Genomic DNA, 16,796 nt, shown 5'->3' on the forward strand with positions numbered 1-16,796 from the left:
TTATTTTTGAAAAAATAAACTCAAGAAATTATTATTAGATGATAGTGTAGAAAATCATTGGCCTTTTATTAGTTTGATAAAATGTTTATTAAAATAAAGATATATATGAACCTATGTTATTTTTTTATTTCAAAAACATTCAAATAGTGCATATTAATTCAAATTCAGAAAATAAATAACTTTTAATTTTTTTTCCTCTGTGCACCCATAAACTAACAAAATCAAAATTAACTTTATTTATTAACTGACAGTTTGCTGCATCTGAGACAAAAAAAAAAGACAGCGATTCCAAGAAAAGTTATAAAATAGATTAAAGTAGCCAATAAAATGAAAAAATATACTTAAATGCTTTAAGAAAAACAGTAATTTGAAAAATGTGGGAGCATCGTATAATTCGGCCAAAACATTTTCTAAAACACCAAAATTATATGAAATACATTATTAAAATACAGATTTAAATATGTTTGTTAATCTGAAAAATATATTTTTCTTTCGGTATGTAATATATCTTAAAAAAATTCATCTTTTATATTTTTTTATCCCTAAAATGTTATTTAAAACACTTTATTTCACTATTCAAAATTAATTAAAAAATTAGGATAAAATCAAAATGAAAATTTATTATGAAAGAAAAAAGATTAAAGAAAAATCATTGGGAACGAAAACAAAATTCAACAGTTTGATCAATGATAAAAAAATCTGAGTCTAAAATATATAATAAATATTTTTAATTTTTAAGAGAAATATAAATAATATTTATCACTCTCATATAGTCTTAACAAAGCTAGTCAAAGATTAATTACCGTATCTCTACGTACTTTGACTTAGCTAAACTTTTGCCGTATTTTGTGCTGAGAGTATACTGTAATAGTACTCATGATTAAAGAGAAATACTGTAACCCTATTCATGAATAAAAGAATGCCATAGTGGTATTAAATGTTTAATAATATTATATTATTAGATAAAATTAATGAGAATTTATTATTATGAAATGGATTTCCAATACCAAACAACACCCATATATATTTCATGATCTGTAATGTATATTGCCTTTACATAACTTCTAAGATATAAAAAAAAAAAAAAAAAAAAAACTAATTACGTGATTACGTTTTCATTCTAGAAAGTAATAACCTATTAAAAATATAATAAATAAGTAAATATTTCATAAAATTTTATCTATATATATTTTCATCAAATGTCAAATACAACTTTGGATTAAGATATAATCATCTAATTACTTTTTATTTATTTATAGTGTTGTTACATATGTAAAACCGGTATATGCTTAATATCTTGAAATGCAAAGGTATCATTTGGTTTAGAATACCTTAATTTGTATATCTCAAAATGTTTTAACAAATCTTCTAGATCTTAAGATGAAGGTAGACTTAAGCAAGCAACCATGTCTTTCTTATGCAAAAACATCAACTTTTCTTATTTTTTTGTCATTAATCTTTCCATTGATTAGGGTTCTTGTAATCTTTAAAATTGTCTTCTTTAAAATTCCTTAAAAACAAAAATTAAATGGAAAGGGAAATGAAAGAGAGAACTTCTATTGAAAAAAATTTTCACTCCTATATTAACAAAAATAAAGATAAATATAGTTTAAAGCTATGATAATTGCATCAAATTAACATAAAAATATATGTGGATGACACTTATAATAAGGAAGTTCTTAGAAGATGTTTGGGGATGAGACCTTCATCATGCTTCCCTTTAGACTTTCCAGGTCAAATCTATTATTACATTTATGTAAAAGTCCAATTTGTATCAAACTTATGTGTTGTCAAAATATTAAAAATAATAATTCTCCTTACTTTTATTTCTTTTGAAAATAATACTTTAAATTTTTATTTTATCTCACTTATTTTTATTTTTATTTTCACAAATAGTCATTATAAACTTTAATTTTATAATGATTGATCTTAAGATTTATTTATTTTACAAAATAAACGCCTCAAGATCTAATTGCTATTCGATTTATCCTTAAAACCTATATTTTATCCAGTAAATTATTTCTCTTAAAATTTAACCATTCATTATTTTATTTTAGTTTTGCTATACTAATTTTTGCATATTTAAAACACAGTGACAAATATGAACTATAAGATATAAAAGGGAAATTCATAAAACTTAATTAATAGAGCAAAAATATTTTATTTTTTTTAATTCTAAATTTTTTATTTATTTTAATTTTTGAGAAGATGATTTAAAAAAATGAATATATGGTTGAGACTCAAATAAATAAATAGTCGAGATTTCTTCTTATCTAGTAATTTAACCCCAATTTAATACAAGAGACTATTTATGAAAGGAGTAAATTTTTAAAAATTAATTAAATTGAAATTCAAGATCTATGTGCATGAAGAGATCAAATTTATAAAATAATTAACATAAAGTATTTATTTATAAGGGGCTAAGTTCTTAACATATATTAAGTGAGTTAAATTAAAACAAAACATATTAGAACAAAATAATTAATTCTCCAAATAAATTTGGACAACATTAAAGTTTAAAATATCCCTTTTGTAGAAGAAATTAAGTTTTAGTAAGATAAATACTTTTTCTTTTTAAAAAAACAGAACATGTAAAGAAAAAAAAAAGGGAAATATTTTGTAATTTCCCTTGCTGTGAATAAATAAGAACAGACAATCTACAACTTCAAAATCATAACAATTGTGTTGAATTACAGAGAATGTAACTTCATTTAATCTAACATCAGTCTTGGGTTATTAGGCAGAACTGAGAAAGTTAGACCAGAAATGAAGGAAGTCAGAAAATGAGTTGTTTATGTTTTTATGAAAATGAAAAAGAAAGGGTGAGATTAATGTCACTGTCCAGGCCGAGCAATTGGTGGAAACAGTGAAAGTCAGCTTTCCACTCAATTAATTGTACATATAAATACATGCACATACAAGATGGGGTTGCAGCAAACTCCAACTTGAATTGGTTGAAACTATCATTTGGTTTCCCAATAAGAAAGGAGAAGAAGAGTCAGAGGCAAAAGATAGGATAAGATATGCCTTGCCTTTACATCTCCACCAACATTAACTTAGATGGAATCAACATCGATCCAATCTTTTCTCAAGCCACTACTGCTGTTTCCACTATTATCGGCAAACCAGAGAAGGTATGCCACACTCCCTTTCTCTTTAGTCACTCTTTTTTTCCAATTAATCTGTTCTCAATTCTTAGTCTGTGTGAAAATTCTTTTGGGTTGCCTCAAATTTTCATTTTTGTTGTGTTTCTAGACATGCTTGTGACTCTCAGATCTTCTAAATCTGGATGCAGTTCTGTTATTGTTCACTTTTTAGCTCTATACTTTCAACAACTCAATCTGTTATAATCTAAATTACATGTTTGACAGATTTTTGTTAACTGTGAATATCCAGAAGTTTTTTCATTGCTCTGCAGATGAGAAACTGCCCCTTTTCTTTTCTATTGCATAGTTTGGTCAGAGTCTTGAAATCTTCAGATAGTGAATATTGATTCATACTAACTTACTATTACCAAGTATCATCGATTTGGCATAAAATGGTCAATTTGAACTCACTGACTTATTTGTTGTTAGATGAAAATAGGTAAAACGTTTGGAAGATTGTTGTTGGAAAACTTAAAGACCTTGTAAAATTTACATTAGAATCTCACTTTTCTAATTTAAGAGTTAGTTTTATAGTTTGCAATCAGATCCTATGATTCCACCACACTCCTCAGTCTCGCAGTTGAGAGATATGGTGAAAAACTCTAACACTAATTAATTACATGTGTGTTCAATATAGTAACTGCTTTAAAATTGGATAAACAGAATTTTGGTCATTACTGTGTCTGATTCAAGTGGAATAAGGTGAGTCAAACTTGGTAATATTATGAACACAAACTGTTTTAGAAAATGAAATAAACTAATCCAAATGGGCAATTAAAGAAGTTGGTTGAAAAAGACAGGCAAGTTGGGTGGTTCTCTAAGTGTAGGGCAGAGTGCAATGTTTTAGTGTTTTTTGATATTGTTGAACAATTGGATCACTAGGATATAAAATAATGGAATAGGATATTCAGCACTCCATATGCAAACATTGTCATCCTTAAGATAATGAAAGCCATTGAAGATAGGATATTAAATGATAGAGAATAGAAACTAAGTTTACACAGTTTAAAGATCATATCAATAACACTGTGTGGTTATGACATTTTCTTTTTAATTTCCTTTTTATGACTCTTTTTTATAATTTAATGATGATTTTTTTTAATATTCTTAATTAATTGACATCTTTTTACTAAACAAATTAATGAATATTCAAAATAAATATTCCTTGATTATAAGAATTTACTTACATTCGATTACTTTAATTTTGAATATGGTATGGATTATTTTGTAACACTAATGCAAATTATTGATTAATTTATTAGTTTCAGTTAATTTAACTAATTCTTTTAATAAAAGGGTGTGAATTAGTTGAAAGTTTCTTATACATAAGGATAGAGGAAATAATTTATTATTGATTGATATTATAAATATTTTTATACTTGCACTCCTTTATTATTTTATCCTACAAAAGTAATTTCCTGACATTCATGCTAAAAAATGTAACTATCTATTATAACGTTAACTTTTCCTATTTTAAATTTAATTCATTCTCATTTATTGGTTGAATAAATTGTTCTTCAGATATGTATATCTTAATCATAAAAATAAATATATCTGAATGATTCAATGACGAATGATACAATAAATTTAATAAAATTTATTAAAATAAATTTTAATTATATATATATATATATAAAAAGTGAATATAAATTTAACTTATCTTAAAATTTAGAATTATTCTCATTTATATATTATAAATTAATTTTATTTTTCGTTCATGTTGATGTTGGGATTCTCAACGTAATAAACATCACATGTTATCGATTTTGAGAGTTTTTTCTTAAAAAACAAAAAAAATAGTAACTAAACTGAAAAGGTTCCAGAAGAAAGAATATCATGATTTTTATTTTAGCTTTCCATTAACAAAATAATATAATTTCAGACTCACTAAGTTATAAACGTGTGATGACAAACTGCAAATTTGAGCAAGTATAAGAATTAGATCTAAATACTTTATAAAATAAAATAAAAATGTGATAATTGAAATAAAAGATAGTACTGTAATAAATAGTTAAATAACGTGGATATGTTTCAATAGTTCTAGTTTTAATCAAGTGTGCAAGAGAAAAGGAGATGGCTTGTGGGAGAATGGTAGTTGTTGTGGTGTGCTGTGCAGTGCAGTGATTGCACTCACAACAGTTTAACTTCATCTTTTATTATAAATGGTTACTGAACACATCTCACCCACTTTTAATTATCTGGTGAGACCCCACAGTAACCCTACTATTATAAGTTTGATGAGATCTCATCATTCTCTTTCATAGTAAAAAATATAAAACTCCACTTCAAAAATATTGGATATAAATAATTAGAACGCTCTAAATATATATGTATGTTTTTTTTTTCCTTTAACTTTAGTTTTAGGTGAAATTAGTTTTTTTTTTCTAGTCTAAACTTCAGATTTCCTAAATATTTGTAAATAAAAAATTATTAAAATAGATAGTATTAGTTTGCAAACAGATTTTGTGTGTTTAATATTTTATACTAAGATCCTAAAATATTTTATAATCACTCATAATTCACGTGATATTATATAACATTATAATAAAATTTACGTTAAAGATTATTTTTATTTAAAATAACATTGATAAAAACATATTCTAATAATAGAGGGTTGAAAATTATATTTAACATATTATAAAAAAAAGTAAATTAATGTCACTTATGATAACATTGTGGTAGAATGTACAATGATTGAAAGCTATATATGTGCAGTTTGTGATGGTGATATTGAAGGGGTCAGTGCCAATATCTTTTGAGGGCAATAAAGAACCAGCTGCATATGCTGAGATAGTTTCAATGGGAGGTATAAATTCAGAAGTGAAGAAAAATCTGATTTACAGCATTGGCACAATATTGCAGACCAACCTATCTATACCAAGAACACGTTTTTTTCTCAAAGTCTTTGACACAACAGTATTTCGCACTAAATCTAAAATGTAATATGCTTCATCTTATTCCCACATACCACAATATTGCTCTCCTTCATTTCTCCATGAGTTTTGATGTTTGCTACTAATATATTTTCATGTGTGATCATGATTTAGCACTCAATAGAAAGAATCCCACTTAATATGGTTACTTCCACTTGTCTTCCATTTTCAATTTTGTCTCATGATAGCTTTCTTTGATGGTAACTAGTAGAAAATAAAGGAAAAGAAAAGCAAAATAACATTTTAAGTTTTTGATAGGAATGAAAGAAAGAAAAATAATAGTCCGTGTAGGGATATCGTGTACGGAAGCGTGATAATTTCAACCAAAGATTATGAGAAATTAAAGTAACAAGTAAAGTGAGAATGATACCAGAATTTTTAGGTGGAAAACCCCTTTAAATAGAGGTAAAAAACCACCGGCGAGAGAGTCAAAACTTTCACTATAATGATACTGGGAGTACAATGAATTCCTCTCAGACTAATAGATAAATAGCCCTAAAACAAATCCTCTCTATATGGGTTAAACACTTACACCCAAGAACAGAAATAAAGAGTATATGAAAAGAGAGAGGAAGCAAGTGTGTGTTGCTATTTGTTGTGTATTACATTGCTTGAAGGAAGCCACTATATATAGTGGTTCTAGGAGACAACAATAATAAATACAATTAATGGTAATTAACCTCCCATTGATTGCAATTGATTGTGCAATTAATCTCCCATTGATTGCAATTGATTGCGGCAATTAATCTCCCATTGGTTGCAATTGATTGTGGCAATTAACCTCCCAATTATGACAAGAAAACGGAAAGGTGAGTCATAAACCCACAAATCTCCACCTTGACTTGCCTTTGACTGGAACACTCTCTCGACATGAAGCCTTGATTAAGTATGGATAATACCAGCTAAGTTCAGGCAATGATCGAACTTAGCCGATGGAAGTGGCTTGGTCAACATGTCTGCAGGATTTTCGGTCGTATGAATTTTTTCAATAATTATATCTCCTGTATCAACAATGTCTCGGATAAAATGGTGTTTAATTTCAATGTGCTTGGTCCTTGAGTGATACTTACTGTTCCTGGTTAAGTGAACAACACTCTGACTATCACAAAATATAACAAGAACATCTTGTTGAAGACCAAGTTCACTTACCAAGCCTCGAAGCCATATAACCTCTTTCATACCTTCTGTAGCAACAATATATTCTGCTTCAGTGGTGGACAAAACCGCAATGGCTTGAAGTGAAGAATACCAGCTGATAGCAGACCCACATAGGGTAAAGATGTAAGCTGAAAGTGACCTTCTCCGATCTAAATCACCACCATAGTCAGCATCAACATAGCCAACTGCTCCTCCGGGATCGGCTCTATGTTGATCAAATACCAAACCAAGAGCTGGAAAACCTTTCAGATAACGAAGTATCCATTTAACGGCATCCCAGTGTGCCTTGCCTGGATTATGCATGAACCTGCTAACAATGCTAACAGCATAAGCTAAATCAGGTCTAGTACATACCATTGCATACATGAGACTTCCAATTGCATTTGAATACGGGACATGTGACATGCGTCTTTTGTCCTCGTCTGATTTTAGACACTGATCTGATGACAACTTGAAGTGGGCGGCAATTGGAGTATTAACAGCTTTGCAATCTCGCATTCCAAATTTGTCAAGCATCTTAAGAACATACTTCTTTTGTGATAGAAAAAGTTTTCCAGCTTGACGATCTCTGTTGATCTCCATTCCCAAAATTTTCTTGGCAGGACCTAAGTCCTTCATATCAAATTCACTGCTAAGTTGAGCCTTTAACTTGTTAACTAAAAATTTATCTCTTGCAGCAATCAACATTGTTGAGTCATCACTAGAGATAGCTTTAGAGTAATTCTTGGGTTCACCTTCTTCACCCATCTCTTGTGCAATAGTTAATGCATAAGCAATGTTGGCTGATTCTGCAATTAATCTTTGAGTCGGTTTTCTTGGTCTCTGTTGTGGAAGTTCTTTAGCCATAGACCATGGCTGTGGTAATCCTCGTCGTTTAGGTGGACATTGCTCATGTGGACTCAAATGTTCATTTGTACCATCAATAACAGTGACTTGATGATCTTGAGTACTGGAGGAATTGGGAACGTCTTCCTCATGAGCGGGTGTTTTAATCTCAAACTCCACCTTCTCTCGAGCCTCTTCCTGACCACCTGTATCAATTGAGGAAATGACAGTATCTTTTACAGAAGAGAGCATAGCATTTTCATTAAAGGTCACATTCCGACTGTGAATTATTTTGTGAGATTCTGGGTCATACAAACGATAACCTTTAACCCCTGAGCCATAACCCAAATGCACTTCTTAGCACGAGGTTCTAATTTTCCCTCGTTTACCTGAGAATAAGCAGGGCAACCAAATATTTTAAGATTAGAATAATCAACAGGGTTACCTGACCAAACTTCTTCTGGAATGTTGCAATCAATTGATCTGTTAGGAGAGCGGTTTATCAGATAACATGCCTTCAGCCCAAAAAGATTTGCTCAAACCAGATGGCAGAACATGCAACGAACTCTCTCCAAGATAGTTCTATTCATTCTTTCTGCAACCCCGTTCTGTTGTGGAGTACTTGGGATGGTGAAGTGTCTGGAAATGCCTTCCTTCTTGCAGAAATCATTGAATTCATTTGAACAAAACTCAAGGCCATTGTCTGTCCTTAACCTCTTTATCTTCTTTCCAGTCTGATTCTCAATCAATAATTTCCACTCTTTAAAAGTGGAAAATGCTTCATTCTTATGTTTGAGAAAATACACCCATAGTTTTCGTGAGAAATCATCAATAATTGTCATCATATAACGACATTTACCTCTGGAGGGAACTTTTGACGGACCCCAAAGATCCGAGTGAATGTAATCCAAGGTACCTTTGGTTCTGTGTATGGCTTTAGAAAAACTAACCTTTTTCTGCTTACCAAAAATGCAATGTTCACAGAAATCAACCTTTCCAGTACAGTGGTTACCAAGGTGACCCTTCTTCTTGAGGATTAGAATTCCCTTCTCACTCATGTGGCCTAATCTCATATGCCACAACTTGGTGTTATCTTTGTTGGGTGAGGCAACAACTGCAGAACCTGTAACAGTTGAACCCTGCAGCACATACAAACTATCACATCGAATTGCCTTTAGTAACATAAGAGCTCCTTTAGACACTTTTAAAACTCCACCTTCAGCTGAGTATCTACACCCATGAGATTCAAGGGTGCCTAAGGAAATGAGATTCCGTTTCAACTCAGGGACATATCTGACACCTGTTAAAGTTCTAACAATTCCATCATGTGTATTGATTTTGACTGTTCCTTCACCAACAACTTTGCATTGAGCATCGTTTCCCATCAAGATACCAATTTGTAGGGATATCGTGTGCGGAAGCGTGATAATTTCAACCAAAGATTATGTGAAATTAAAGTAACAAGTAAAGTGAGAATGATACCAGAATTTTTAGGTGGAAAACCTCTTTAAATAGAGGTAAAAAACCACCGGCGAGAGAGCCAAAAATTTCACTATAATGATACTGGGAGTACAATGAATTCCTCTCAGACTAATAGATAAATAGCCCTAAAACAAATCCTCTCTATATGGGTTAAACAATTACACCCAAGAACAAAAATAGAGAGTATATGAAAAGAGAGAGGAAGCAAGTGTGTGTTGCTGTTTGTTGTGTATTACATTGCTTGAAGGAAGTCACTATATATAGTGGTTCTAGGAGACAACAATAATAAATACAATTAATGGTAATTAACCTCCCATTGATTGCAATTGATTGCGCAATTAATCTCCCATTGATTGCAATTGATTGCGGCAATTAATCTCCCATTGATTGCAATTAATTGTGGCAATTAACCTCCCAATTATGACAAGAAAACGGAAAGGTGAGTCATAAACCCACAGTCCGTATTTTGATAAAGAGGAAAAACAGTAGAAGAAATAGAAATAAAGGAAAGGAAAGGAAGAGAAAGAAGTGATAAACATGAGAAGAAATGAACGTGATTTAATAAAAAAGAAATAGATGAGAAAAAAAATTAAAAGGACATTTTTAAGTCGAAAAAAAATAGAAAAACATTTATTTCTATTATTATTTATTAATATTATTACCATCATCCATAAATGAGATTAGATTATTGTCTTTACCTTTTTTATATTTTTATATTTTTATATTCATTAATTGAATTTTTTAGTTTTTATCCTCTAAACAAATTACTCATAAAAATTGAAAATGTTTTTTGTTCTCACCGCTTACCTGCTCGCCGGTTGACTCTGAAGACAAGTTTTGACTCTGTCTATCTATGTTGGAATATGCTCTTCTCTTTGTTAAGTTGGAACGCGAACCTATTGATTGCACTCCGACGTCAGTACAGGGCTTATAAGAAACACAAGAAGTAACTAGTTTCAGTCTTAGAAACAACGTACCTTTATCTGAGATCTCAAGTCCTTTTTATAGCCTACCTCTTGTAACAATTTTTTATCACGAGAATATCATCTCAACTTAAAGCATACTCAACAGGAAAATATTCTATTCAAGGGAACACTCTCTTGGTGTTGCAACCGAACAAAATCTATCCTCTATCGAATGCATAAAATCATAACGGAATAACCACCAGGGTACGAACTAATGTACAAGCATTAGGGGTCCAATCTATTTTACGTAACCACCCTCAGCATGGTGCTACGCTATACTTTGAGCACACGCAACCTAACCTCTACCTGCCCTAGCACACATGAGCTTAGATTTTAAAAGGAAACATTTACTTAAGCTAAACCTCCTGCGTACTAAGTACACCCCAAGGTCCATAATTACCCCTTGCTAGCCGCCTAGGCCTTATGCACAAGGGGGTATACGAAAGAGAAAACAACACATATATCTTGGGTCCAATCTCATGGCCCACCAACTTGACCCAAGAGCCGAGTTGACCTGCCTATGACAAATGCTAATGTCCGATCTCCGAGCACTGAGTTCTGAGCGTTATGGTCCAGTACATTTTTATTTTGTAGTTATAATAATAAATAATAAATAAATATTTTATTATATATTTAATTTAATTTTAATAAAAGAATTATAATATTCCTATTATATAATTATAACGTTATAAAAGTTTGGAAAAAATATTGCTATAACTTCTACCCAAACTTTTATACCTTCAATATAAATTTCAGTAACATTTTTAATTAATGGACTAATTTTCTTCCTATACTCACCTTTTCTTTTACGTTTTCCCACTTAATTTACTGTCCCAAACAAACAAAATGATTTGGAAAAATGTGTTTTGTTTTCTTCTTTCATATTTCTTTCTTCCGCTGCAAAATTTGCGAAATCGAATAAACCTTCATTGTTTATTGTTAATTAAACTTTTAAAACTTATTAAATGAATGATGAGATTAACAAAATTTTATAATTTTCAATGTGTGTTAAAGACTTAATATCATAATTAATGAAATACGAAAGAATGATAACTGGACATAGTCATACCTCTCCATCAAATTTTGTGTGTAATTAACATGCAATTAAATCGCAAACCACTTGTTCATCAATGTACACTAATTTTCTTAGTTTATCGACATCCAAAATAAAGAGAATTGAAATGAATGCTTCAACACTAATTTTTTACATTAACTTTTTTACAATGTTATTTTAGGATTTTTAACTTTTTTTATTGACTCGACTTATTTAATTAATAAGTCTCCTTATCAATAAATGTTCTTTAAAGTTGTGTTAATGTTTTTGTTGTATCTCAATATGCGAGTTATAATCTGGTTGGTTTTCATCCCTTCACACCCGAAATCATGAAGGTCTGATTTTCTGATAAATGGAAGTGGTCTTGTATTGAAGAATACGACAACTCATTTGACCAGGAAGCAAATGTCAAGGCCTATCTAACCTAGAATAATATTTTTTTGGAGGACACGAGAGTACATTGCAGGTTGTTCAATGCTACACTCAAGGGACTAGCCGTGGAATGATAGTATTATCTTTCCTCAGAATTCCATTAGCTCATTTGACATGTTTTGTGCGAGGTTCTTATCTCGGTTTGCCAATTGCAAACACATATCATACATGGAGATATTGAGGCAGTACATGGCCCAATTTTTCAAGGCATTTACTAATATTCTCGATTTACGCTTGGCGGTGACCATACATGCTCTCTTGGTGGGACTTTGTCCAGGGATTTTTCTAGATTATTTGTATTCTAGCCCACCTACAAATATGGATGCACTCCATACACGTGTAGCCAGGTATATTAGTATCGAAGAAAAAACTCGTATGTCAAAAAACTGGCAAAAGCTCCCTCCACAACCATTACTCCCGATAACCTTTAAGAAAAGGAATGTGAGTAAATATGAAAATTGCATTCCTCTAAATGCTAGTCAAAATGTCATCATCCAAGAGGCATTTAATCTTGAACTAGTTGGTTGCCTCAACCTACACCCTCTCTTCCATTCTATGATCCAGCCAAGAGATGTATCTATCATCAAAATCAAAGTCACTTCACATAAGAATGTCATAAAATTTATGATCTTATTGAAGAGATCGTTCGAGCAGGGCCCCTAAGAAGTTTTGTGCAGAATGGTCAGGCCGGGCAAGAGGATGGAGATGAGGTTGGGATCAAGGATTTTCTGGTGGTTACCAAGTTTAAAAATAGTTGACCGATTTCTTAGGAGCCCATGATAAATGTACAAGTAGACTCTTAACCCCCACAATTCATAAGGGTGGGCAAAACAATAAACCATCTACTTGAAACAAAGTAGAACGAGTCTTAAGAAAAAAACACTGGACAAGAATGCTCGTGTGCTCGGGACCTCGGTCTGAGTATTTGGGTATGGTCAACTCGGTTTTGGGCCCAAAAGTGAGTCATGGACTCGACCCAGTTTCATTGGTAAGCCCGATGGAGAATAATTAAAATAGAGAAAATAATGAGTTTGGTCATATATTAATATAAAGTTGTTAGTTAAGTAAATATGTCGATACATATTAAGTTGTTAGAATAGAATATATGTGAATATATGCACAGAGCTATTAGTTAAATATATGTATAAAGTTGTTGGTTGAATATATAAAGCTGTTAAATAAGTAGAGAGCATTCGAGAATAAAGGTGCACGAGATTCTCTTCCTCTTCTGTTGTTAGCACCGTGAGTAAAGGTGCCCATGGACAAAATATTTTCCTGCTGTTAGCACCCAAACATGAAAGGTGCACGTGAGCAGCTGGTTTTCTATTATTATTTTATGCTTTTAGTAGAGATTATATTCTCGTGAGTGAAAGCTGTAAGAGGAATAACTATAAAAGGGGTTTGAGACCCCTGGTAAAGGTATGTTGTTTTTTAGTACTAGAGACTGAAACTGATTATTATTTTGTATGCTCTCACTGACTTGTTCGTCAGAGTGTGATCAACAGGTAGAGCCCCCTCTGTCTCGGTGGAACATTGTTCCAATGCACCAGGAGGAGACAAACTAGAATCAGAGTTTGCCCATCCAGTCAACCCGAGGGTCAACCGACGAGAATAGTTGACCTCTTTGTGTGGAGCCCAGAAGACATGCCTAGTATTGATCCAGACTTCATGTGTCACAAACTCACGATTCTTTCTCAAGCCAAATAGTGACCCCATAGGAAGAGGAAGTTCAGAGAGAAAAGACGCATAGCCTTCAATAAAGAGGTTAGTCAACTATTGAAAAATGACTTCTTAAGACAAATTTTTTTATACCACATGGCTAGCTAATGTAGTCATGATTAAAAAATCAAATGACAAGGGGAAGATGTGCACCGACTACATTGATTCGAACAAGCCATGCCCCCAAAGATACATATCCCTAGTTGAGCAAAAATCGACTTGTAGACAATACTGTGGGATACAAGTTACTCGGTTTTCTTGACGCATATTTTGAATTTAATCAGATTATACCTGATGAAGATAAAATAGCTTTCATGATAGAAGGAGCCAATTTCTGCTACATGGTTAGGCCATTTGACCTTAAAAATGTCAGCACCGCATACCAGTGCCTCATGGATAAGGTCTTGAAAGATGTCACTAGAACACCATGGAGGTTTATGTTGACAGTATGGTAGTCAAATCAACCAAGTAAAAAGATCATCCTACCCATTCGAAAAAACATTTTTAGCAAGGCTAGAACGCATAATATGCGTTGAGACCTCGAAAAATGCTTTTTCAAAGTTGATGGCAGAAAGTTTCCAGAGTTTATGATAACTTTGCAAGGAATAGAGGTCAATCTTGACAAGTGTGAATTCATTTGGCTATGAGGATTTTGAGTAACTTGCAAGAAGACCAATGCATTAACAAGAAACTTGTAGCTCTCTCAAGGTTTCTTCCTAGACTGGTGATGACCTCTTAATGACACCAATCTTCCAAAAAAAAACCTAATTTTTCCCTAATATAATATAGGGTCTGATGTGATTCCAATAGCCACATAGAACAAGATTCTTGACACTTTGAGGAATCACCTTGAGCTGGAAAATGTAGAGGCACTTTCTTAGAAGTTGGATCATAGTTCTAAGATCAAGAACTCACCAAAACAAGTACCAAATCCCAAACTCATTTGGATGAACCAAATATTGTCAAATTGAATCAACAAAGGAGAAGGAAAAGAACAAACCGAACAGAATTGAACTTCAAAACAAAAGAACCGAACAGAATTTAAAAACTAAACAGAAAATAGGTGCTGGAAAATTAAAGGAACCGAAACAAAAACAACTCAAAACTCAAGGCAATAAGAACAAATTGAAGAAGAAGAAAGGAAGGAGAAGAGAATGCTCATGAAGATGGAGGAATGGTTGGATGATCACGCCACTAGAAGAATGGATGCTCCTAGATGAGTGTGGAAGCCGCCACTTGAGGAAACCATGGTCCTTCAAGATAAGACTAGAGAAGAAGCTCAAAGCTCTCCAAATGCTCACTCCAATTTTGAGTATAGTTTCTTTAGATAAAATTCAAATCTGAATTTTACAAAGGAAGCACCTCTATTTATAGCCTAAGGTGCTGAAAAATAGGTGGGAAATTTCAAATAAACTCATTTGAAATTCCCACCAAAAACAAGTCACATGGGAGGTGTGACCTTTTTCTACTATGACACCTCCCAAAAACTACACCTACACCTATCTACTAATACACCCCCCTAAAGGTCCTATTTAAAACCTAAAAGATGCTATAACAAAAGAGGTTTCTAAGGTTTCCCTCTAAGCACCTTCAACTAAAGACACTACAAAAAGAGAAAATAAATGTCCTCTTGCTCCCAAGGCTTTGAACATGCTTCTTGTAATCCTTTGAGGTGGACTTTGACCTCCATGGGCATCCTCCATTTGTGCCTCCACCTCTTCTTGAGCTTGATGAGTGGCCTCCATGTTCTCTTGGGCTTGATCTCCATCATACTCCCCGAGTTGGAGAGAATTCGACCACGAATTCTGGAGACCTACAGAAAAAGGAGTTAGATCGCTGACATTAAAAGTATGACTACCGAAGAATGTATCAGGCATATCTAACTCATAAGCATTGTCATTAATCCTCTTGAGGACTTGGAAAGGTCCATCCCCTCGAGGCATTAGTTTGGACTTCCTTTGAGTAGGAAAACGATCCTTCCTCAAGTGAAGCCAAACCCAATCGCCCTCATCAAACAACAATGCTTTTCTCCTCTTATTGGCAAGTTCAGCATACTTGCCAACCTTCTTCTCAATTCTCTTCTTGATGTCTTTATGCAAAGTTTTCACAAAAGAAGCCTTTTCATCCCCATCTTTGCACAAGACATCGTCAAGAAGGGGAATAGGAAGAAGATCAAGAGGTGTTAGGGGATTAAACCCATAGACCACCTCAAAAGGAGAATGGGAGGTGGTAGAATTTACTACTCGGTTATATGCAAACTCAACATGGGGTAGTAAATTCTCCCACACTCTAGGATTCCCCGAAATAAAGCATCTCAATAGTTGTCCCAAAGTTCTATTTACCACCTCGGTTTGACCATCGGTTTGTGGGTGGCAAGTGGTAGAAAATAAAAGCTTAGTTCCAAGCTTGCCCCACAAGGTCTTCCAAAAGTGACTCAAGAACTTAGGATCTCTATCGGACACTATAGACCTAGGAATCCCATGCAAGCGAACCACTTCTTGGAAGAAGAGGTTTGCAATGTGGCATGCATCATCCACTTTGTGGCAAGGAATAAAGTGAGCCATTTTTGAAAAACGATCCACTACCACAAAAATGGAGTCCTTTCCCTTTGATGTCTTGGGTAAGCCTAAGATGAAATCCATAGATATATCTACCCAAGGCATTGAAGGGATAGGAAGAGGAGTATAAAGACCATGGGGATGCATTTTAGATTTAGCTTTGCGGCAAGCTATGCATTTATCACACAAACTATGAACATGTTTATGCATATGAGGCCAAAAGAAATGTTCATGCAACACATCCAAAGTTTTAGCAACCCCAAAATGTCCCATTAAGCCCCCCTCATGAGCTTCTCTAACAAGAGATAATCTAATAGAGCATTGGGGAACACAAAGACGTTTTCCTTTAAAAAGAAAGCCATCTTGAATAAAAAAATCTTTGTGTCCTCCCTTAAGACACTCTTGATAGAGGAGAGAAAAATCAAGGTCATCATGATAAAGTTCCTTAATGTGATCAAAACCAAGATATTGAGAGGTTAAAAGATTTAGCAAGGTGTATCTTCTAGAAAGAGCATCCGCCACAA

The 16,796-nt window shown here is 32.8% G+C and overlaps 1 protein-coding gene across 1 annotated transcript; it reads left to right on the top strand.

The window, feature by feature from the left end:
- Nucleotides 1-3,001: 3,001 nt before the first annotated feature.
- LOC137818776 (uncharacterized) lies at nt 3,002-6,227 on the top strand. Its single transcript, XM_068622384.2, has 2 exons — nt 3,002-3,134; nt 5,862-6,227. Exons 1-2 carry the CDS (start codon nt 3,024-3,026, stop codon nt 6,087-6,089), a joined length of 339 nt encoding a protein of 112 aa, XP_068478485.1. The 5' UTR covers nt 3,002-3,023; the 3' UTR covers nt 6,090-6,227.
- Nucleotides 6,228-16,796: the final 10,569 nt, after the last annotated feature.

Source organism: Phaseolus vulgaris, chromosome 10, assembly GCF_051622355.1.
Source record: "Phaseolus vulgaris cultivar YP4 chromosome 10, ASM5162235v1, whole genome shotgun sequence".
Classification (NCBI taxonomy): domain Eukaryota; kingdom Viridiplantae; phylum Streptophyta; class Magnoliopsida; order Fabales; family Fabaceae; genus Phaseolus; species Phaseolus vulgaris.